The following is a 22,918-nucleotide window of genomic DNA, read 5'->3' on the forward strand; positions in this document are numbered from 1 at the left end:
TATCTGTGCCTGGAGTGTGCCTTCGGCATCTGTCCCTTTGTGGTTTCTGGGGGTGGAGGCCGGGAGGGGGACAGAAATGAGAGGTGTCTCGCCTGGCCTGGCTGCCTGTTGGCAGCTGCAGCTGTCAGGGAGCGAGGACACTAACGGATTTGGGGGGGGGAGTAAGCGAGGCAAAGGGAGCTGCTGGCCAGTTCCAAAGCAAACACATTTTTTTTTTTCTTTCCCCATAAGGGGGCTTGCTCAGTGACCCCTAATAGAAAGAGTAAGAGAGGGGTAGTCAGGAAGGATGGAACCTCAGAGTCCCTTCTCCAAGCCCCCTAGGGTGGGCGTGTGGCGTGGAGGGGAGGCAGGACCAGACACTAGTCAGAGCTGACAATGCTGTGAGCTCTCCCCCACTCCGCCCCCCCAAAGAATAGTGGGGCCTGGGCAATGTCTATGCAGGCCACGCTTTGCTTTCCTGATTTGAAAAATGGGGTTTCTAATTGGAAAAACTCAGAGAGCTGGAGGAAGGATCACCAGGAGGATGTGACATTTTTTTCCTGATGGGGAAACTGAGGCACAGAGAAGGGAGATACACCCCGCAGCTCATTTCTGCCTGGATGCTGTGATATGGCCTGGGTTGGGGGTGGCATTTGACCCCCATCAGGTCTCTTCGTGGAATCAGAGGTTCTCCATCGCCCCTCCACTGTTAGCTCCATTTTCCAGATGGGGAAACTGAGGTCCAGAGCCAATGAGGCAGGGCCCCTCACGGCAGCAGGGGCGTCCGTATGTCCTCCCCTCCTCTTTCCTGCTTTGGCTGAGTTGGCCTCCACACGAACCTGTTGAACTCGGTCCTCCCTCCGGAAGAGCACTCACACAGACGCCCACCCCGCCCCGCCCTGTCTGATCAGCGACAAGGCAGCATCCCTGAGGACTGCCCCGGGAGCATGGCAGGTAATTGTCCTGTTTTCTGTCAGCCGCAAGGCAATACCCGGCTCGGGGATGAGCTGTTGACAGATCTCATCAAATCCGAGTCCTCTCCCTGGCAGATAAATAGGCGACGTCTAAGGTATAAATATTTGAAAGGGGCCTTCTAATTCCGGTGTGTGTCAGGAATAGCAATTAGAGGCCCTGGAGGCAGAATCAAACGGCGTTTGACTTTCCTGCGCTTTTGAGCTGGCTTCTCCTGGGGCTGCCCCCACTCCCACTGCAGGAGCAGGGAGGGGGCTTGAGGAGGGGCGGGAGATGGTGGACGAGGGTTAGAGCCAGGCTGGAGGTCCGGCGGCCCTGCAGTGGTATGACCTTGAAGAGCCACGTAACCTCTTGGGTTTTGCCTTTCTGATTGGGGGAGGAGAGAGCAAGAGAGCAAAGCCAGGAGGCGGGCACTGCATGGACAAAGGCGAGGAGATGAGTGGTCTGGGGGTCCTGGGCTGAGGGGACCTCTGTTCCCCCAGCATTCAGGGTCTGAAAGACGGTTTATCAGGGTCTCCTCCATCAAGGTCTCCTCCCGGGTAGCACTGGGTTTCTGGAATCCCAGGCCACCTGACCTTGAGTAAGTGACCTGGCCTGTCTTCCTGTCTATGAAATGGAACAACAGCTAACCTCTGTTGAGCGCTTACTGCCTGGCACTCTTTTGGGTGCCTTAGAAAAAATTTTTTTTAAAAATAAATGTATTTATTTTTTACTTATTTATTTTTGGCTGCATTGTGTCTTCGTTGCTGCGCACGGGGCTCTCTCTAGTTGCGGCGAGCGGGGGCTACTCTTTGTTGAGGTGCGTGGACTTCTCACTGTGGTGGCTTCTCTTGTTGTGCAGCACAGGCTCTAGGCTCATGGGCTTCAGTAGTTGTGGCTCGAAGGCTCTAGAGCGCAGGCTCAGTAGTTGTGGCTCACGGGCTTAGTTGCTCCGCGGCATGTGGGATCTTCCCGGACCAGGGCTCAAACCCGTGTCCCCTGCATTGGGGATCTTCCCAGACCAGGGCTCAAACCCGTGTCCCCTGCATTGGCAGGCGGATTCTTAACCACTGCACCACCAGGGAAGCCCCTGAATAGTATTTTCTTGTATGGCATACAGTAAGTGCTCAATATATGCTTAGGGTGAATGGGACCTCAGGAAGAAGACAGAGGAGGTCCCTGGCTGGGGGCTGTGCCTGCTCTCGTCTCACGGATCCCCATGTCTGCAGGGGGGATGGGAGCCAAGGCACCAGGACAGGAGGGGACCAAGTGGGGATGACCCATGGTGGGGCCTATAACCTCCTGATCTGATGGAGACATGGCCCTGATTTAGGAGCTCCTAGTCTGATGGGAGAGACGACCTCTGCTCTCAGAAGCTCCTGGACACAGCCCTGCCTTCAGCTCACACTCTGATGGGAGAGACATGGTCCTGCCCTCAGAAGCCCCCAGTCTGACGGAGGAGAGGTGTGCAAGCGTTAATAGGCTCCCAGTCTGAAGGGAGAGGCACGGCTCTGACCTAAGGAGCTTCCAGTCTGATGGAGGAGGCATGAGACTGACCTTCGAAGTACCAGTCTGACACAGGAAATATGTGCTTGCTTTCAAGGGCTCCCAGTCTAACACTGGCCCTTCCAGGGCCCCAACCTGATGGGGGAAGCACAGACCATTCCCTGGGAGCTCCCAGTCTATAGGGCGTGGTGATCGAAGGTGTAGCCTTGGAGCCTCGCACTTTCAAAGCCAGGTCCACCCCCTCACGCACTCTGAGCCCTTGGCCAAGGAGCCTCCTGCCATCTGTAAAATGGGGCAGTGGGTAAGGGAGCATGTGCCCGAGGGCATGGGTGGCAGAGCCCTGGCATGGAGGGAGCTTGGGGCAGTGCTTGGCCCTCAGTGAGAGCTTGGGAAGCAGGAGCGGCCCCTTGTCTCCTTTGTGAAGCCCAGGCTCAGGAGGGAGGGGGCTCCGGCATAGGGGAGACCACCCCCCCAGTCCCTCTGATGTGCTCCGGCAGCCAGGCAGCCCCCAGGGGAGTTGATGGAGGAGATTCTGGATGAGGCTTGACAGCTCCCAAGGACCAGATGACAGACATGGAACTCGTGGGGAACGGGGACTGTCAGCAGCGAGCGGGGAAGGGCAGGCTCCAGAGAGCAAAAAGGGGGTGTGGATCTCGGGGTGGCGGGCTCAGGGCAGGGAGCGAGGGGGCGTGCAGGCCGAGGCCCTGGAGGGTCAGCAAACACAACAGACCCCCTGCCCGAAGTGTTGCTGCGCTGTCCCTCTGCCTGCTCGGCCCTGGGAACCCCTGCAAGAAACTTGGGGGCCAGGAGCCAAACTGTTCCCAGGACACGGGTGGGAGAACCAAGCGTAAAAGCCTGCAGGGAAAATAAGAATTAAAGAAACAATTCCAGTGCAGTGTGGAGGAAAGGGGAGGGTGGCAGAGAGTGGGCAGAAGCGTGGGGCTCCCTGGGCCTCAATTTCCTCATCCGTGAATGGGGAGATACCCACTCAGTCTACATACATTAATTGAGCACCTACTAAGTGCCTGGCTGGTCTTAGGTGCTGGGGACACACTCATCAACACACAGACCCTTGCAAAGCTCACTGTGCAGGGTGGTCTGCAGGTAGACCCTCACGTGGCCCCCATGACCCCAACCTCCTGGTTGTCACACCCATGTGAGCCCCTCCCCTGGAACGTGGGAGGGATTTGTGGCTTGCTTCTAACCATGGAACACGGCAACCGTGATGGGCCGTCACTTCTAGCAGGCTCTCCTCGTGAAGCCAGTCCGTGCAGGCAAGGAACTGAGTGTGGCCTCTGGCTAAGGGTCCGTAAGTGAATTCTGCCAACAACCACGTGGGTGAGCTTGAAGCGGATCCTACCCCAGTCGCGCCTTCCAGTGAGACCCCAGCCACAGCCAACATCTCAATTGCAGCTGTAACAGACCCTGAAGCTGAGAACCCGGTGAAACCACATCCAGATTCCTGTTGTTTTAAGCTGCTAGATTTGGGGATCACTTGTTACACAGCACTAGGTAACTAATACAGGGAGCCACAAGCAGTATGCACACCTCCTAAGGTACTCTCATCAGAACTACCCTACCCTGCTTTAATTGCAACATTAGCGCCACCTCTAGTATCATTTGTTTACATCTTATTATATGAGTAAATATTTTGGCTTTGCAGGTCATAGAATCGCTGTTTTAATCACTCACCTCTGCCACCGGAGAGCAAAGGCAGCCATGGGTGATATGCACACAAATGGGTGTGTAGGTGTGCCAATAAAATTTATCTACAAAAATAGGCCACAGGCCATATTTGGCCTGTGGATCACAGTTTGGTAACCCATGTTTTAGAATGGAGTCAGGTTAACAATAACGTTATAGAACGGAGTCAGGTTAACAATAATGTTAAGTAAATAATAGCAACGGATGGTGCACGTACATGGCAAAAACCGTGGTGGATTAAGAGCAATGGCAGTTCAGGAAACAGTCTGAAAGAATGAATCGAAATGAAGCAGAGAGCCCCCAGTCCCCCAATTTCTTTTCACAACTACTTAAGCTGGGTGACTCCTTTACTTTTTATTTTTTATTCTTAGGCTGTGCCGAGCAGCTTTCGGGATCTTAGTCCCCCCACCAGGGATTGAACGCGCCCTCAGCAGGGAAAGCGCCGAGTCCTAACCACTGGACCGCTGGGGAATTCCCTGGATGACATTTTAACCCGGAGTCTCTGAATGGCCCACCTCCAGGGCACTGTCTGCAGGATGCTGAGTTGGGGGAAAAACGGGCAGTGGTGCGCTGGTACGGGCTTCACAACTGGCTCTGGCATGGGGAACTGGTTTGCAGCATCTGCCAATTTCCATGGTGTAAACACTCCGTGGTGGCCAATTTTAAGCCATAAATATGATGCTGCTGGGTGCAAAACTGGGAAGAGATGCACGAGGCATCAGTTGTCACTAGCTGCCAGTGTGGGCTGGCTTCAGCCCCCACCGTCAGGGCTTTTTTTTTTTTGGCTACGCCGAGAGGCAAGTGGGATCTTAGTTTCCCGAACAAGAGTTGAACACGCGCCCCTTGCGGTGGAAGCGCGGAGTCTTAACCACCGGACCACCAGGGGAGTCCCTGTCAGGGCTTTGGAATCAGACCCACTCAGGTCCTGTCTTCGCAGCCAGGGAGCTGTAATATAAGACCCCCAAGCCCTCATCAGAAGCCCTGGCTGGACCCCGGTTCACCTCGTTGTGCTGTCCCTAAGCAAGGAAATCACGGTAGGAAAGCGAATCCCCAAACTGGGGGCGTTTCATCCCCTAAATTCTGACAGTGAAAAACACAAAGCCTCATCATCAAATGCCAGATGACAGTCTCTGTGTGGGAGAGGAGGGCTAACATCTGTGACCCTGGGAGGGGCGGGAGACCAGAGATGGGGGCTGATCAAGTTGTGAAGCAGTCTGGCAGGGGCACAGGACCTTCAACTAGACAATACTGCAGCAGGAGGGGATCACACGAGCTGGAATCTGGCAGCCTTGAAAGAACATGAGCTTTGGAATCAGACTCGCTGGTTGCATGGCCGTTATCAGCTTTCCACTGCCGTTTCACAAATTATCCCCAAACTGAGTGTATGGAACAATGAACATTTATTCTCTCGCAGTTTCTGGGAGTCAAGAGTCCAGGACTGGCTGGGTCGCGTGCTTCTGCAGCCCCCTCCTCAGATGCTGGCAGAGAGAAGGCACCCCCAGGCCAGATCAGCAGGTTCCTTTCACGGGTTCCAGATGGTTCTGTGGCGGGCAGGGATGGAGCCAACCACCGGTGGGTGGGCTCACCCACGTGCCCAAAGCATCTCAGGATGTCAGCCGCGACGACCTCGAAGGCCTGCCAGAAGCTGCTCCGGGGAGGTCGCCATCCGAGCTCCGGAGGGGGAAGGTGGGGGACGGGAGAGAAACTGAGTCCCTCAGCTGAAGCCCTTGCTGACCCTGCCGGCCTTGGAGGTCATTTGTGCTTGTCCGGTGGTGACTCTGGTTGGTCCCAGGGCCTCCTGCCCCGACCACGGGCTGGAGCTGGCTGCGTGATCTTGACCTGGGGAAGGGCCTGGGGGCAGGGCTCAGTTGCTGCCGCTGCTGTCCTCACTGTCCGAATACACACCCAGCTGGCTCAGGGAGGAGGTGCCAGACGTCTGGGGCGCAGGGCCAGCCACCTGCCCATTCTTCATTGCACCTGGGGGAGAGGCGAGAGCTAGCCCACCGTGCCTCCTCGTCCCGGCAGCCCACCTCGGGACAGTGCCAGGCGGGCTGGGCCTGGGTGAGGCCGGGAGAGCAGGCTCGGCCATTCTTGCTTGTTTGCAGCCTTTGTGGAAAGTGCCTGGCAGACCCATCACGGTTTAAACCCGTACACCCCTTGACCCAGCAGCTCCGCTTCTGAAAGCTAAGTGGGCAGAGGTACCCGTGCCGGGGGTGCAACACAGAAAACGGAAACGCTCCAAGTCCCAAGTGACAAAGACGGGCACACCCTGGCTCCACCACACACCCTGTGTGGCTTTGGGCAAACAGCTTCACCTCTCAGGGCCTCAGTCTCCTCATCTGATAAATGGGGTAATAACCGTTCTGATAACAATGGCTCGTGTATCCGCAAGGCTCGCTGGGTGCCAGGATCTACTGCAGGCGCCTGACATGGAGCAGCTCATGGAATCAGCCCCCAAACCCTACGAGGCCCTAGAGGTTGGTGCTGTTGTCATGAGCATCTTCCAGGACAGGAAGCTGAGGACCTGGGTTGAGGGCCCTCGACCACGGCCGCAGAGCGAGCACGCGGAGACGGAGGGATCTGCACCCAGGCTGCCTGCCCTGGAAGCCTGCTCTTCCCACCTCGTCGGGCCGACCTCAGCCTAATTCTCCACCTCCTGAGGGTCCGAGGAACCACGCACACAGCATCGGAGACACAACAACCGAGGTGCGGACGTCCAGGAACCAACCTGGAGGCTGGGGCCGGTGTCTATGTACAATGGAAGACTGGGATATGGGTGGCCGTGGGATCAGACAATTTGTCCTACACGCCTCTTTCCGACTTGGGTTTTAAAAGCGAGCACTTGCTCCTTTTGTAACTACAAGAAAAAAGGGAACTGCAGCCCTTCTTCCCTTACCCCTGGTTGGGGGCACACCTCACCCCGCACAGGAACAGCACCCGGGGGTGCTGTTGCCACCTGGTGGCCGCCCTTGGCACTGCACGAAGCTAAGGGACTGCAGGAACCTACCTGCGGCGGGCAGGACTCCTCCTCGCTGGATGCTGCGGCCCAGGTCTGTTTTCTTCACCACAACCAGGCCAGACAGCTGGGGACTGCTGCCAAAGGTGCCCACACTGCGCTCCCAGCTCTCCACCTTCCTCTTGGCTTTTGGGGCCTGCAGTTTGTGGCGGGGGTAGCAGAGGGCAGGCATGACTGGGTGGTCTGTCCCAGATCCTGCTCCTTGTCTGGCAGCCCGGTTCCCAGTCCCCAGCTGAGCCAGGATCTTTACTATTCCCACTCCCCCTGCCGTGCTGACCAACTCTCTTTCTCCTGCTCGAAACTCCTCCGTGGCCCCCCCAACCCTGCGCTTACACCTCCTAAATCACACCGTGACCGCTCACCTCCACGCCTTTACCCGTGCCATTCCCTCCACCTGGAATGCCCCCTTTCCTTCTAGTTCACTTGGTGAACTCCTACTCATCCTCCAATACCCATCTCAAGTATCTGCTCCCCTGGGAAGCCTTTCCTCACATTCCAAGCTCAAGTGCATGCTGCACGTCTGTGCCCGCAGTGGCCTCCACTGCTTTATTAACTGCCTCCGCAACCAAGCTGCGGGGTCCTGCCTTGTTCACTGCTGGGTCTGTAGGAGGTGCTCAATCAACATGTTTGAGGGAATGACAGAAGATGGGGGCACCCACTTTGGGGACCAGTTAGCGGGAGGCAGAGAGGAGCTCAGCCCCACCTCCACCTCTTCAGTCACACCAGAAGGGACCCCTTTTATCTGTCTGATGTTTAAATAGAGGAACTGGAAACCACTAGATGCAGGAGGCCCTGTCGGAGCTGGGAGCTGAAGGTACAGGGGGAGCATGACAGCAGGGGGCTGCCCACACAGAGCTCACCATCTGGGGAGGAAGAGGGTGGATGAGCAAGTAGATGCTCAGGACACCACTGTCTTTTTCTTTTTTTTGGCTGCACGGCATGAGGGATCTCAGTTCCCTGACCAGGGATCAAACCTGTGCCCCCTGCAGTGGGAATAGGAAGTCTTAACCACTGGACCGCCGGGGAAGTCCCTCGACACCACGGTCCTGATCAGTGATGTGAAAGAAAGAAGTCAGGGTGGGGTGACAGAGTGGGGGGGACAGCTACTGCTGATCGGGGGCCAGCAGTGCCGAGGTCAGCAAGCAGAGATGGGAGACAGGACTGAGCCTGGCCCATCCGAGGGGGCTGGCACAGCTGGGGCGGGGAATGGGGCAGGGGGAGGACACAGCGGCCTCGCTGCATCCCCCGTGTGTGGTAACCGAGACAGAGGCCGTCCGCTGGGGGCACAGCGAGAGACTGGCAGTCCTAGCCGAAGCTTGCTTATCTGGCACCACTGAACTGACTGGCGGAGCTAGCTGCTATCCTTCACCTTTCGTCAAACGCCATCACAGGTCCCCATTAAACTAAACCCAGGGAACAGAGGGGTGAAAGAGAGATGTTTCCGTAAAAGTTATGGTGAAGTTTGTGTAAAGCAAAACACAAGAAGAAGTCCACCATCAAGTTAGCTACGAGCAAGGTAACTGTAAGAGACTGGCCAGTGGGCTTCCCTGGTGGCGCAGTGGTTAAGAATCCGCCTGCCAATGCAGGGCACATGGGTTCGAGCCCTGGTCCGGGAAGATCCCACATGCCGCAGAGCAGCTAAGCCCGTGCACCACAACGACTGAGCCCGTGCTCTAGAGCCTGCGAGCCACAACTACTGAGCCCGTGTGCTGCAACTACTGAGCCTGTGAACCACAACTACTGAGCCTGCATGCTGCAACTACTGAAGCCCACGCACCTAGAGCCTGTACTCCACAACAAGAGAAGCCACCGCAATGAGAAGCCCGCGCACCACGACAAAGAGTAGCCCCCGCTCGCTGCAACTAGAGAAAGCCCGCACAGCAGCAGCGAAGATCCAACACAGCCAAAACTAAATTAATTAATTAATTAATTTAAAAAAAAAAAAGACTGGGGGGAAATCATACAAGGCCAGACTGCTTTGAAAGTACCTTCAATCTCTTGTCCCACTTGAAAGAAAAAAAGATGAAACTTTAAACCATGAATTCTGAGGCTGGTTTATGCAAGAGAGACAGCATGAGAACTCTGATCAGGGGATACAGCCTCAAGGAAAACACCTTGGTTCTAGGTCAAAAGGTTAATGGGTGAGAGTGAGAGTACACCACCCCCAAACCCGCTCTCTTCAGACACTTATAGCATTCTCAGCTGGAACATGGCTGCCTCAGTGAAAGACTACGCTTCCCAGCCCCCTTTGCAGCAGGACGTGGTCAGGTGGCTCAGTTCTGACCAATGGGGTGTGAGCAGAAGGATGTACTCAATCAAGGGTATAGTTACGCTCAATGTCCTCCTCCCCTGTCCCCACCTCTTTCCACTGGCTAGGATGCAGACATGGCACTGAGCTGCCTTGCAATGAGGGCATCATCCTTGGGACGGCAGGACAATGAGGACCCGGACACCAGGGTCCACCTTCTCTGTTCTGCACAGCCCCGCACAACTGTTACTCGAGAGAAAAGTTAACTTCCATGCAGTTGAAATGGCTGTCACTTGGGTCCTGTCCCGTGGCTGGACTTGTATTTAATACAGACCAGGAACATGTTTTGAATTAAAATAATAAGTTTCTGGGGGTGTCTGTGCTATTTATGATTTCCAACTTTAACCCCCTCCTTTGATTAACAAACCAGAGTGGCCTTGACCACCTTGGATAAGACACCCATGGCGGAAAATACTAGCTCCCTCCCCAAATCCTCTTCTTTCTTTCTGCCAGCAAGGGCAGCTAGAGGAGGCAGCTCCCAGCCTCCCTTGCAGAGGGATGCGGCCATGTGACTATGCCCAGCCATTGGGACTCGAGGAGAATGGAGGCGGGCTGCATCTGAACCTGGGCCTCCAGGCGCTGGCTGGTGGTCCTCCACACATGCTCCGCCTTCCTGCAGATGGAACCCCAGGGTGCTCTGAGCCAGCTGTGACCGTGGAGTTGGCATCCATGTCCCAGGACAGGGCAGAACCAGGAGATGGGAGGAGCCTGGATCCCTGAATGACTGCATGGAGCAGGGCTGCCTGGGAGTCCAGCCCAGGACTGTGAAGTGACTGAGAAATAAACGTCTGCCTGATGTCTCTAAGTGTGGGGAGTCTCCTTGTTTCTGCAGCTGAAGCAGGGGTGGAAAACTACAGTGCTGGAGGCCTGCCACCTGTTTTTGTAAATAAAGTTTTATTGGCACCCGGCCACGCCCACTTATTCACGTACTATCTACGGCTGTTTAGTGCTATGATGGTGGAGTTGACCACTTACGACCCAGACTGGCCTTTCAAGACAAAGTTAAGCCAACCCCTGGCTTACTCTGTCCCTGCTTCACCTGAGAGCATGTGGAGATGCGGGCGGGCCCCACTCACCTCGTCCAGGATGGCGGTGGGGTTGGGCAGGAGGGCCTGCTGGGGCTGGGTGGGAGCAGCATCCTCCTCTGAATCGGAGTCTTCCAGGAGTCTTCGTTTCCTAGATTCTTCCACTAAGGCCCTGCGGGAAGGAATGTGGGACTTGGGAACGTGCTCTGTTGTGGGACAATGGCCAGGACCCCACCCCCCACTGAGGTGCACTGCCCGGCTGCCCTGTCCTGATCTCACTGAGTGGGGGATGGGGATGCACAAATAACTTAAAAAAAAATTCTTTGTCCAGGGGCTTCCCTGGTGGTGCAGTGGTTGGGAGTCCACCTGCCAATGCAGGGGATGCGGGTTCAAGCCCTGGTCCAGGAAGATCCCACATGCTACGGAGCAACTAAGCCCACGCGCCACAACTACTGAGACTGTGCTCTGGAGCCCGCGAGCCACAACTGCTGAGCCCGTGTGCTGCAACTACTGAAGCCCGCGCTCCGGAACAAGAGAAGCTGCTGCAGTGAGAAGCCCGGGCACCGCAACGAAGAGTAGCCCCTGCTGGCCGCAACTAGAGAAAGCCCGCGCGCAGCAACGAAAACCCGACCCAACACAGTCCAAAATAAATAAATTAAAAAAAAAAAAAAAAAAAAAAAGGTCTTTGTTCACTGAGTCCAGTGGGGTGGTTAAGTGCCTGGAGGCCAGAACCAGTCTGGGTTTGAACCCCAGCTGGGGGGCTTCAGTCAGGGCTGTGCCGGGAGCTCCCTGAACCTCAGTTCTCTTGACCACCATAACGACAGAGCCAAAGTCAGAACAGTGCCTGGCACCCAGAAGGGGCTCGATAAATGCAGACTCCTCTCAGTGTTATTTATGGTATCACTGACCTGCCAACCCGATAGCAGCTACTATGTGCCTGACCCTGTTCCAGGCCATGGATGCAGAGGTCAAACCAAGTCCCTGTTCAGACTTTAGATGAGGGGAGATGGATAATAAATCAGGAAAGGGGCAAATCGGCAACAAGGTTCCAGAGAGTGGGAGGTGCCGGGCAGAAGAAGCATGCACACAGCAGGCCTGAGGCCAGATCCTCAGAAAGGTCGGCTCACCAGGCCAGCCCTTGGGGGGCATCTGGATCTGGACCTGGGGGCTCCTGCCACCCTCACTGATGGGGGGGCCCCCTGTCCCGACACTGTCTGTGCAGACACAGGGTCCGCACGGGCACCTGCCCTCCGCCTGGGTCTGGGGTCTCGGCCGTGCCGGGCCGAGGTGCCTGCGCGACCGGCCCCCAGTGAGAGCCCCGGGCTGGGTCTGGTGGGCCTCCCCGGGGACCGCCCCTCCCTCTGCTGTCACGTCTCGTCTGGGGGGAGGGAGCCCGTCCTGACGGACTCCGCCGGGAGAGGACTCTGCCCCACCTGCCTTTTCCTTCTGCTGATTTTGCTCTAACTTTTCACTGTAATTAACTCATCAAACCTGGGGGCGGTCCTGGGGGCCCCGACACAGACGGCATGAGACGCAAAGTGAGATGGGGAGGGGATGCGGGGGAGGCCTCCCTGAGACGGTGGCGCGCGAGGGAGCTGTGGAAAGGTCCGGAAGGGGGTCCCGGGCAGAGGGAAGGGCCCCGCCCGCCCCGACTCACGCCGCCTCCCGCTCCTCCTCCTCCTGCTCCTGCTGCTCCCGCTCCTCCTCCGAGAGGCGGTGCTGCTGCAGCATGGCCTCGAAGTCCACGTGGGCCTGCCGCTGGTTCAGGTCCTTGAGCTCCTGCAGGTTCTCCAGAACCTCCATCTCCAGCTTGGAGTCCTTGGTTCTGTTCTCCAGCACCTGGCAGGTGCGCAGACGCAGGGCCGAGTGAGCTGGGATCCCACCCCTCCACGCGGCCCGCCTGGCCTCTGGGGTCACCACGGGCAAGGGGAGACCCCCCACCCTGGGGCCTCGATCCACAGCACCTGGTCCCACAGCTGTACCCATTTCACGGCTCGGAACACTGAGGCTCGGGGAGGGGAAGTGATTGCCCAAGACCACGCGGCTGGTCAACGGTGGAGCCAGGCGGCCTGGACTTCCAGCCTGGCTCCGTCACTAAGCAAAAGTAATAAAGATTTTAAAAAAAAGACGATCTGAGCAACTGGTGTGTGCCAGGCTCCAGGCTAAGATGATTCCAGACATAACCTCGTTTAATCTTCGCAATAACCCCCACTTTACAGACAAAGAGACTGAGGCTCAGAGGGGTGAGGTCGGCCCCGCCAGGTCTCAGAGAGGTGGCTTTGGAGCCAGGCAGGGCTGGGAATGAATCCTGCCTTGGCTGCTTCCTGGCTATGTGACCCTGTTGAGCTAACCCTCTGGGAAATGGCAGTTGTGGTAGTTTGAAAATACGTCCACAAGTTCTTTCACGCTCTTCCCTCCCAGAAGTGGAGCCTAACTCCCCTCCCTGTGAGGGCGGGCTGGTGTAGTAACTCGCTTCTGATGAACACAACGGGACCAATGACAGTGTGTCCCTTCCGAGACAGGTGATAAAAGGCCCAGGGCTCCTCCTTGTTCTCTCTGGGACTCTCGCTGGAGGAGGGGGAGAAGCCCGCATGTGGTGAGGAGGCTCAGGCAGTGCTGTGGAGAGGCCCACGTGGACAGGACGTGAAGCCTCCAGGGAATGGCCACGTGAAGGGGCCACCCTGGAAGTGGCTCCTCCAGCCCCAGTTGAGCCATCAGATGAGGCAGCCCCGGCAGACAGCTTGACTGTGACCTTGGGAGGGACCCATAGAACCATCTAGCAAAGCTGCTCCTGGATTCCTGACCCTCAGAAACTGTGGGATAGTAAATGCTGGAAGTTGCAAAGTTTTGAGTCGACTTGTTACACAGGGACAGCTAACCAGTACCAGGGTAATAACCCCGTGATGGCCAGTGTAGCAGTAACTAGAGCAGCACGTGGACAGCACTGAGGGAGCTCTAGGAATACAGCAAACTACCTCTAAGGCCTGTTTCCCTCCCTGCTGCTCCACACAGCTGCTGAAAACATCGGATCAGATCTGACATGGCTTGATCAGAAAACATAGCTGGGGCTTCCCTGGTGGCGCAGTGGTTGAGAGTCCGCCTGCCGATGAAAAAAAAAAAAAAAAAAAAAGAAAACATAGCAGGCAGAGGTGTGAGGGTCCAGGAAGAGATGGGAATTATGGGGGTGGGAGGAGACAGAGGAGAACATGGACTTTCTACTATTTATGAGAAAGACGAAGAAAAATGTCCAGTTAAAGATGAAAATAACTTCTTTAAGGGATAACAAAAGGAGTATCAACATTTATGAATTACTATGTGCCAAGCTGTGTTCTAAGAGTTTTACGTGTATGAACTCATTTAACCCTCACCACAAGTGTATGGGGGGGCACAATTCTCATCTCATTTTACAGATGAGGACGCTGAGACACAGAGAGGCCAAGTGCCTTGGCCAAGGTCACACAGCCAGGATATGGTCAAGAGAACGTTTCCTTCTCTATTTCTAGTCTTAATCCAAACTAGCCTAATGGGAACCTCCTTAGAAAACTGCGGGTCAGCTGGCTGCAGGAAGCACCTGGCATTCTGAAGTCCAACTTCCTGACTCCCTGTGTTAGTTTTCTCTTGCTGTGCCACAATTTGCCACCAGCCCAGTGGCTTAAAACAACACGAATTCATTGTCTCCTGGTTTCTGTGCATTGGGGGTCTGGGCCGACACAGCTGGGTTCCCTGGCAGTCTTGCTAGGCTGAGATCAAGGGCACAGGGCCCTCTTCTGAGCTCACTCAGGCTGCTGGAGAATTCAGTTCCTTGTGGTTGTGGGACTGAGGTCCCTGCCTTCTTACTGGCTGTGGACTAGGGGCTGTTCTCAGTTCCTAGGGGCTGCTTGCTATTCCCTACCATGTGGCCACTTCCCCAGTGTCAGTCCTTCATGTCTCTGACGTCCTTTGTCTCTGACTCTAGACCCGTATTAAGGGGACCATCCGGATAATCTCCCTCTTACAAGGGCGACTGTGCCATAGTTTAACCTAACATAACTTAGTCACAGGAATAGGATCTTTGTATGCACAGTCTTGGGACTAGATGAGGTGTGTGACCAGGAGTCAGGGCTCTGGGGACATCTTAGAGTTCTGCTGACCTCACTCCCCACACCATCACGCACACACACGCACACACACACGTGCACGCACTCACCTTCATGGGGTTGTTCAGCTCCTCGTCCTCCCGTTCCTTCTGCACCCTCTTCTCCTCCTCCTCCAGGAGCTTCTCAGCCTGGAAGTTCCGCGTGGCTCCATGCTCCATGGTGTAGTCTGTGTTTTCGGGGTCTGTCTGGGAGGGAGGATGGGCAGACATCAGCTCCTACACCTCTGAGCATCAAAAGCTTCTGCTGAACAGCAGCCAGCAGCCTGGGACACCTTCTCTCCATGTTTCACTCCTCTTAATACCAGTTCTTTCTTTTTCTTGCCTTACAGCTTTGGTAAGTACAGCTCTTTCTTTCTAGTGCTCCTGTCCCCTTTTGCAGAATCGCTGAACTCCCTAGCATAGACCTGCAGACCCTTCTCCACCTGCCCACTCCCTCCCTGCTGCCCTTCACCTTCCACGTTTGCAAATAAAAGTCTCTGGGCCTCTGCACATATCCTTTCTGGTATGGGTGTGTTTGTGTGTGCGCGCGCGTGAGCACGCACTTGACCTTCTTCCCTTAATTATGAATTACATATCAAGTATGTATAGAGCGTACTCCTATTTGCGTTTATAAAACGGAGAAGCAAAAATATAACATGGTATCCTGGATGAGACCCTGGAACAGAAAGGTGACATTAGTGGAAAGATTGAAATCCATGTCATGTCTGGAATTTGGCTAACAGTAATGATCCAATGTTGGTTTCTTATTGTGGCGGATACACTGTGGAAATGGAAGACGTTAACAGGAGGGGAAGCTGGTGAGAGGCAGATGGGAACTCTCTGTGCTATCTTTGCAACTTCTCTGTAAATGTAAAAGTATTCCAAAATAAGAAGTTTACTATTTAAAAAGAAAGAGCAAGGAAGAGAGTGATCCCTGTGTGTGCATGTGTATGCAGAGCACATTTTTTGAAAGCCATACAAGAAACTGTTATAAATGTCTCTATGCATGGGGGCTGGCTGGGCAGAGGGGAGCAGTAAACCAATTTTCCAGTGTTAATCCTGCAGTACTGTGGGAATTCTGTTTTTACCATATGCTCACACACACACACACACACACACACACACATATATGCAATCCTAGTTATTTGAAATTCTTCACTATAAAGGCTGATTTATAACATTTTGCCGTAGTTTCTCAAGTCTTTAAAAAAATTCATATGTATTCATTAATATCTAAATATATACATACTTCATAATTCAGGTAAAAAAAAAAACATATTCTGGAGACAACCCATATGTCCATCAGCTGGCAAATGGATAAAGAAAATGTGGCCCAACCATACAGTGGAATACTATTCAGCCCTGAAAAGGAGTAAAGCACTGATACATGCTACAACATTGATGGACTTTGAAAACATGATGCTCAGTGAGAGATGCCAGACACAAAAGGCTACAGAGTGATTCCACTAATAATGAAATGTCCGTAACAGGCAATCCACAGACACAGAAAGTGGATTCGTGGTTGACAGGGGCTGGGGAGAGGGATGGGGAGTGACTGCTGATAGGGTTGGGGCTTAATTTTGGGGTGAAGAGAACATCCTGGAATTAGAGAAGACAGCTTGGTACATTAGGAATATAAACCACTGAATTATACAATTTAAAAGGGAGAATTGCATGGCATAGAAATCGTATCTCAGAAAGCTGTTGTTAAAAAAGTAATTAAAATATATCATTTTTTAATGTACTTTTTCTTTAATTTAACCAAATCTTGTTTTTTAAGCAAAGGAAAAAAGTCCTTAGCAAAAAAAATGCTCAAACAGTATAAAAGTATGTGAAGAGAAAACTATAAGTTCTCTTCACCCTTTCCTCAAATCTTTAATACCACTTTCTCCTCATCCTTTCCCCAAATCTTTAATACCACCCTTAGAGTAACAAAGTGAAAACGTGACTGCTACTGGCTGTGCAATATTCCACTGTACAGTAGTTTGTCCCTTGAATCCCCTGTCACCGTACATCTAGGTTGCTTCTGGTTTTTTGCCTTTATAAACAACACTGCTGCGAACTTCTCCCCAAACCTTTGCTGTTTTCTGCGGAGAAGGTGAAATGGGATTTCCTTGGAGGGAGAGGACAGGAGCACTGACCCGCAGGGGAGGAAGGACCAGCCTGGCTGGCCGCCTACCTTGAAGGTGATCTCTGCCAGGCAGCGCGTGCACTTGATGTAGAAGCGGAAGATGGGCAGGCCCAGGTAGGACTCGTTCTGCACTGTCTCTTTGCGGGCGTTGAACTTCTTGCCCTTGTAGATATATTCTCCACATGTCTTACACCTGTGGGGCAGGACAGGGACTCAAGCCATCTCGGTACCCTGGTTCTTACTGGTAGGACGCTTTAGCATTCTGGCAGATGGCTGCTTGCATACCTCCAGGGATGGGAAACCCCCCCCCCAAGAAGACTGCCCCACTGTGTGTACTGATTCCCTTAGACGGCATACTCTTTTCACTAATATCTGCCTGGATCTCGGCTGAAGTGTTGCCTTCTTGGGAAGCACCCAGACTACCCAGACTAGGTGAGACTCGCCTATCACCCATTCCCGGAAGCAAGCCTGGAGTTCATGGGGCATCCTGACCTCCAAAGGGTGGATTCCACCAGGAGGGATGCCACAAGGAGCAAGGCAGAGCTCCCGCACCCTGCCCTCCCACGGCCCCTCCTGCTCAGATCCTGTGCTCCCTGGCCTCCTGGCTGTTCCTACAAACACCCCAGCTTGGTCCCATCTCCGGGCCTTTGCCCTTGCAATTCCCATAGCCCGTGACACCTTCCATCCCTCAGATCCCGGTTCTGCTGGCATTTCTTCCGACGTTTGCCTGACCACCCAGCAAAGCCCCCTCCCTCCCCAGCCACCGTCCAGTCCCTCTCTCTCTCGTGACCATCTAATGCGTCCTACATGCGCCTTTCGTGAATATGCCTGAGCCCTTGTGTATTATCTCTACTCCCCACCAGACGGCTCCAGGGGGTCAAGTCTTTTTTATTTATTTATTTGTTTGTTTGTTTGTTTATTTATTTATATTTTTGGCTGCGTTGGGTCTTCATTGCTGCGCGCGGGCTTTCTCTAGCTGCGGCGAGTGGGGCCTACTCTTCATTGCGGTGCTTGGGCTTCTCATTGCAGTGGCTTCTCTTGTTGTGGACCACGGGCTCTAGGTGGGGGGGGGGGCGGGGGCAAGTCTTGATGCCCACAGTATCCCTGGCACCCAGCCAAGGCCCTGGTGCACAGCAGGTGCCCAGTAAGTGACTGCTGAGGGAAAACGAATGAAGGAAGGGGAGAGAGGAAAGAATACGTAAACACGGGCTGAATTTCACTAACAAAGGTGGCTTTGATTACCACTTCGTTTCAGATGTGCTAAGATGTAAAAAATTGTGGTGAGGTACAGTAATTCCAAGGCTGTATGAAGGACGAGGCTTGGGGACTGTGATGGGGAGGGAAGGATGGAGGGGGTTAGGAGGGGGATCCGGAGAGCCTCTCTGAGGGGGTGAGATCTAAGCCAAGTCTTGAAGGGTGAAAAAGAGCCAGCCAGGGCTTCCCTGGTGGCGCAGTGGTTAAGAATCTGCCTGCCAACGCGGGGACACGGGTTCGAGCCCTGGTCCGGGAAGATCCCACATGCCATGGAGCAACTAAGCCCGTGCGCCACAACTACTGAGCCTGTGTCTAGAGCCCGCGAGCCACAACTACCAAAGCCCGCACACCTAGAGCCCGTGCTCCGCAACGAGAAGCCACCACAATGAGAAGCCCACGCACCACAACGAAGACCCAACTCAGACAAAAAAGAAAAAAAAAGAGCCAGCCATGTGAGAGCAGAAAGAAAAGTGTCCCAGGCAGAGACAACAGCTTGTGCAAAGGCCCTGGGGCAGGAACGGACAGGACTGCTGGAGGAAGTGAATGTACATACAGGACCCTGTCTCGTGTGCTCACTCTTACTACCAGTGAAAAGAAAACATAGCAGGCAGAGGTGTGAGGGTCCAGGAAGAGATGGGAATTATGGGGGTGGGAGGAGACAGAGGAGAACATGGACTTTCTACTATTTATGAGAAAGACGAAGAAAAATGTCCAGTTAAAGATGAAAATAACTTCTTTAAGGGATAACAAAAGGAGTATCAACATTTATGAATTACTATGTGCCAAGCTGTGTTCTAAGAGTTTTACGTGTATGAACTCATTTAACCCTCACCACAAGTGTATGGGGGGGCACAATTCTCATCTCATTTTACAGATGAGGACGCTGAGACACAGAGAGGCCAAGTGCCTTGGCCAAGGTCACACAGCCAGGATATGGTCAAGAGAACGTTTCCTTCTCTATTTCTAGTCTTAATCCAAACTAGCCTAATGGGAACCTCCTTAGAAAACTGCGGGTCAGCTGGCTGCAGGAAGCACCTGGCATTCTGAAGTCCAACTTCCTGACTCCCTGTGTTAGTTTTCTCTTGCTGTGCCACAATTTGCCACCAGCCCAGTGGCTTAAAACAACACGAATTCATTGTCTCCTGGTTTCTGTGCATTGGGGGTCTGGGCCGACACAGCTGGGTTCCCTGGCAGTCTTGCTAGGCTGAGATCAAGGGCACAGGGCCCTCTTCTGAGCTCACTCAGGCTGCTGGAGAATTCAGTTCCTTGTGGTTGTGGGACTGAGGTCCCTGCCTTCTTACTGGCTGTGGACTAGGGGCTGTTCTCAGTTCCTAGGGGCTGCTTGCTATTCCCTACCATGTGGCCACTTCCCCAGTGTCAGTCCTTCATGTCTCTGACGTCCTTTGTCTCTGACTCTAGACCCGTATTAAGGGGACCATCCGGATAATCTCCCTCTTACAAGGGCGACTGTGCCATAGTTTAACCTAACATAACTTAGTCACAGGAATAGGATCTTTGTATGCACAGTCTTGGGACTAGATGAGGTGTGTGACCAGGAGTCAGGGCTCTGGGGACATCTTAGAGTTCTGCTGACCTCACTCCCCACCCCATCACGCACACACACGCACACACACACGTGCACGCACTCACCTTCATGGGGTTGTTCAGCTCCTCGTCCTCCCGTTCCTTCTGCACCCTCTTCTCCTCCTCCTCCAGGAGCTTCTCAGCCTGGAAGTTCCGCGTGGCTCCATGCTCCATGGTGTAGTCTGTGTTTTCGGGGTCTGTCTGGGAGGGAGGATGGGCAGACATCAGCTCCTACACCTCTGAGCATCAAAAGCTTCTGCTGAACAGCAGCCAGCAGCCTGGGACACCTTCTCTCCATGTTTCACTCCTCTTAATACCAGTTCTTTCTTTTTCTTGCCTTACAGCTTTGGTAAGTACAGCTCTTTCTTTCTAGTGCTCCTGTCCCCTTTTGCAGAATCGCTGAACTCCCTAGCATAGACCTGCAGACCCTTCTCCACCTGCCCACTCCCTCCCTGCTGCCCTTCACCTTCCACGTTTGCAAATAAAAGTCTCTGGGCCTCTGCACATATCCTTTCTGGTATGGGTGTGTTTGTGTGTGCGCGCGCGTGAGCACGCACTTGACCTTCTTCCCTTAATTATGAATTACATATCAAGTATGTATAGAGCATACTCCTATTTGCGTTTATAAAACGGAGAAGCAAAAATATAACATGGTATCCTGGATGAGACCCTGGAACAGAAAGGTGACATTAGTGGAAAGATTGAAATCCATGTCATGTCTGGAATTTGGCTAACAGTAATGATCCAATGTTGGTTTCTTATTGTGGCGGATACACTGTGGAAATGGAAGACGTTAACAGGAGGGGAAGCTGGTGAGAGGCAGATGGGAACTCTCTGTGCTATCTTTGCAACTTCTCTGTAAATGTAAAAGTATTCCAAAATAAGAAGTTTACTATTTAAAAAGAAAGAGCAAGGAAGAGAGTGATCCCTGTGTGTGCATGTGTATGCAGAGCACATTTTTTGAAAGCCATACAAGAAACTGTTATAAATGTCTCTATGCATGGGGGCCGGCTGGGCAGAGGGGAGCAGTAAACCAATTTTCCAGTGTTAATCCTGCAGTACTGTGGGAATTCTGTTTTTACCATATGCTCACACACACACACACACACACACACACACACACACATATGATGCGGGAAAAAACCCTACACACACACACACACACACACACACACACACACACACACACACACACACACATATATGCAATCCTAGTTATTTGAAATTCTTCACTATAAAGGCTGATTTATAACATTTTGCCGTAGTTTCTCAAGTCTTTAAAAAAATTCATATGTATTCATTAATATCTAAATATATACATACTTCATAATTCAGGTAAAAAAAAAACATATTCTGGAGACAACCCATATGTCCATCAGCTGGCAAATGGATAAAGAAAATGTGGCCCAACCATACAGTGGAATACTATTCAGCCCTGAAAAGGAGTAAAGCACTGATACATGCTACAACATTGATGGACTTTGAAAACATGATGCTCAGTGAGAGATGCCAGACACAAAAGGCTACAGAGTGATTCCACTAATAATGAAATGTCCGTAACAGGCAATCCACAGACACAGAAAGTGGATTCGTGGTTGACAGGGGCTGGGGAGAGGGATGGGGAGTGACTGCTGATAGGGTTGGGGCTTAATTTTGGGGTGAAGAGAACATCCTGGAATTAGAGAAGACAGCTTGGTACATTAGGAATATAAACCACTGAATTATACAATTTAAAAGGGAGAATTGTATGGCATAGAAATCGTATCTCAGAAAGCTGTTGTTAAAAAAGTAATTAAAATATATCATTTTTTAATGTACTTTTTCTTTAATTTAACCAAATCTTGTTTTTTAAGCAAAGGAAAAAAGTCCTTAGCAAAAAAAATGCTCAAACAGTATAAAAGTATGTGAAGAGAAAACTATAAGTTCTCTTCACCCTTTCCTCAAATCTTTAATACCACTTTCTCCTCATCCTTTCCCCAAATCTTTAATACCACCCTTAGAGTAACAAAGTGAAAACGTGACTGCTACTGGCTGTGCAATATTCCACTGTACAGTAGTTTGTCCCTTGAATCCCCTGTCACCGTACATCTAGGTTGCTTCTGGTTTTTTGCCTTTATAAACAACACTGCTGCGAACTTCTCCCCAAACCTTTGCTGTTTTCTGCGGAGAAGGTGAAATGGGATTTCCTTGGAGGGAGAGGACAGGAGCACTGACCCGCAGGGGAGGAAGGACCAGCCTGGCTGGCCGCCTACCTTGAAGGTGATCTCTGCCAGGCAGCGCGTGCACTTGATGTAGAAGCGGAAGATGGGCAGGCCCAGGTAGGACTCGTTCTGCACTGTCTCTTTGCGGGCGTTGAACTTCTTGCCCTTGTAGATATATTCTCCACATGTCTTACACCTGTGGGGCAGGACAGGGACTCAAGCCATCTCGGTACCCTGGTTCTTACTGGTAGGACGCTTTAGCATTCTGGCAGATGGCTGCTTGCATACCTCCAGGGATGGGAAACCCCCCGCCCCCCAAGAAGACTGCCCCACTGTGTGTACTGATTCCCTTGGACGGCATACTCTTTTCACTAATATCTGCCTGGATCTCAGCTGAAGTGTTGCCTTCTTGGGAAGCACCCAGACTACCCAGACTAGGTGAGACTCGCCTATCACCCATTCCCGGAAGCAAGCCTGGAGTTCATGGGGCATCCTGACCTCCAAAGGGTGGATTCCACCAGGAGGGATGCCACAAGGAGCAAGGCAGAGCTCCCGCACCCTGCCCTCCCACGGCCCCTCCTGCTCAGATCCTGTGCTCCCTGGCCTCCTGGCTGTTCCTACAAACACCCCAGCTTGGTCCCATCTCCGGGCCTTTGCCCTTGCAATTCCCATAGCCCGTGACACCTTCCATCCCTCAGATCCCGGTTCTGCTGGCATTTCTTCTGACGTTTGCCTGACCACCCAGCAAAGCCCCCTCCCTCCCCAGCCACCGTCCAGTCCCTCTCTCTCTCGTGACCATCTAATGCGTCCTACATGCGCCTTTCGTGAATATGCCTGAGCCCTTGTGTATTATCTCTACTCCCCACCAGACGGCTCCAGGGGGTCAAGTCTTTTTTATTTATTTATTTGTTTGTTTGTTTGTTTATTTATATTTTTGGCTGCGTTGGGTCTTCATTGCTGCGCGCGGGCTTTCTCTAGCTGCGGCGAGTGGGGCCTACTCTTCATTGCGGTGCTTGGGCTTCTCATTGCAGTGGCTTCTCTTGTTGTGGACCACGGGCTCTAGGTGCGCAGGCTTCAGTAGTTGTGGCACGCAGGCTCAGTAGTTGTGGTGCACGGGCTTAGTTGCTCTGTGGCATGTGGGATCT

General features: G+C 53.1%; 1 protein-coding gene across 1 annotated transcript in view; it reads right to left on the reverse strand.

Moving 5' to 3' along the window:
- Positions 1 to 4,164: 4,164 nt before the first annotated feature.
- Positions 4,165 to 22,918, reverse strand: part of YJU2 (YJU2 splicing factor homolog) — a 22,029-nt gene continuing 3,275 nt past the window's right edge. The window contains exons 3-8 of the mRNA XM_007109298.2: positions 21,825 to 21,969; positions 19,639 to 19,773; positions 12,147 to 12,328; positions 10,541 to 10,661; positions 7,148 to 7,292; positions 4,165 to 6,117 (exon numbers count right to left, since the gene is read on the reverse strand). Coding sequence (XP_007109360.1) covers positions 6,005 to 6,117; positions 7,148 to 7,292; positions 10,541 to 10,661; positions 12,147 to 12,328; positions 19,639 to 19,773; positions 21,825 to 21,969 — 841 coding nt within the window. The 3' untranslated portion in view covers positions 4,165 to 6,004. The remainder of the gene's footprint in view (positions 6,118 to 7,147; positions 7,293 to 10,540; positions 10,662 to 12,146; positions 12,329 to 19,638; positions 19,774 to 21,824; positions 21,970 to 22,918) is intronic.

The sequence above is a fragment of the Physeter macrocephalus genome, chromosome 2 (genome assembly GCF_002837175.3).
Source record: "Physeter macrocephalus isolate SW-GA chromosome 2, ASM283717v5, whole genome shotgun sequence".
Taxonomy (NCBI): domain Eukaryota; kingdom Metazoa; phylum Chordata; class Mammalia; order Artiodactyla; family Physeteridae; genus Physeter; species Physeter macrocephalus.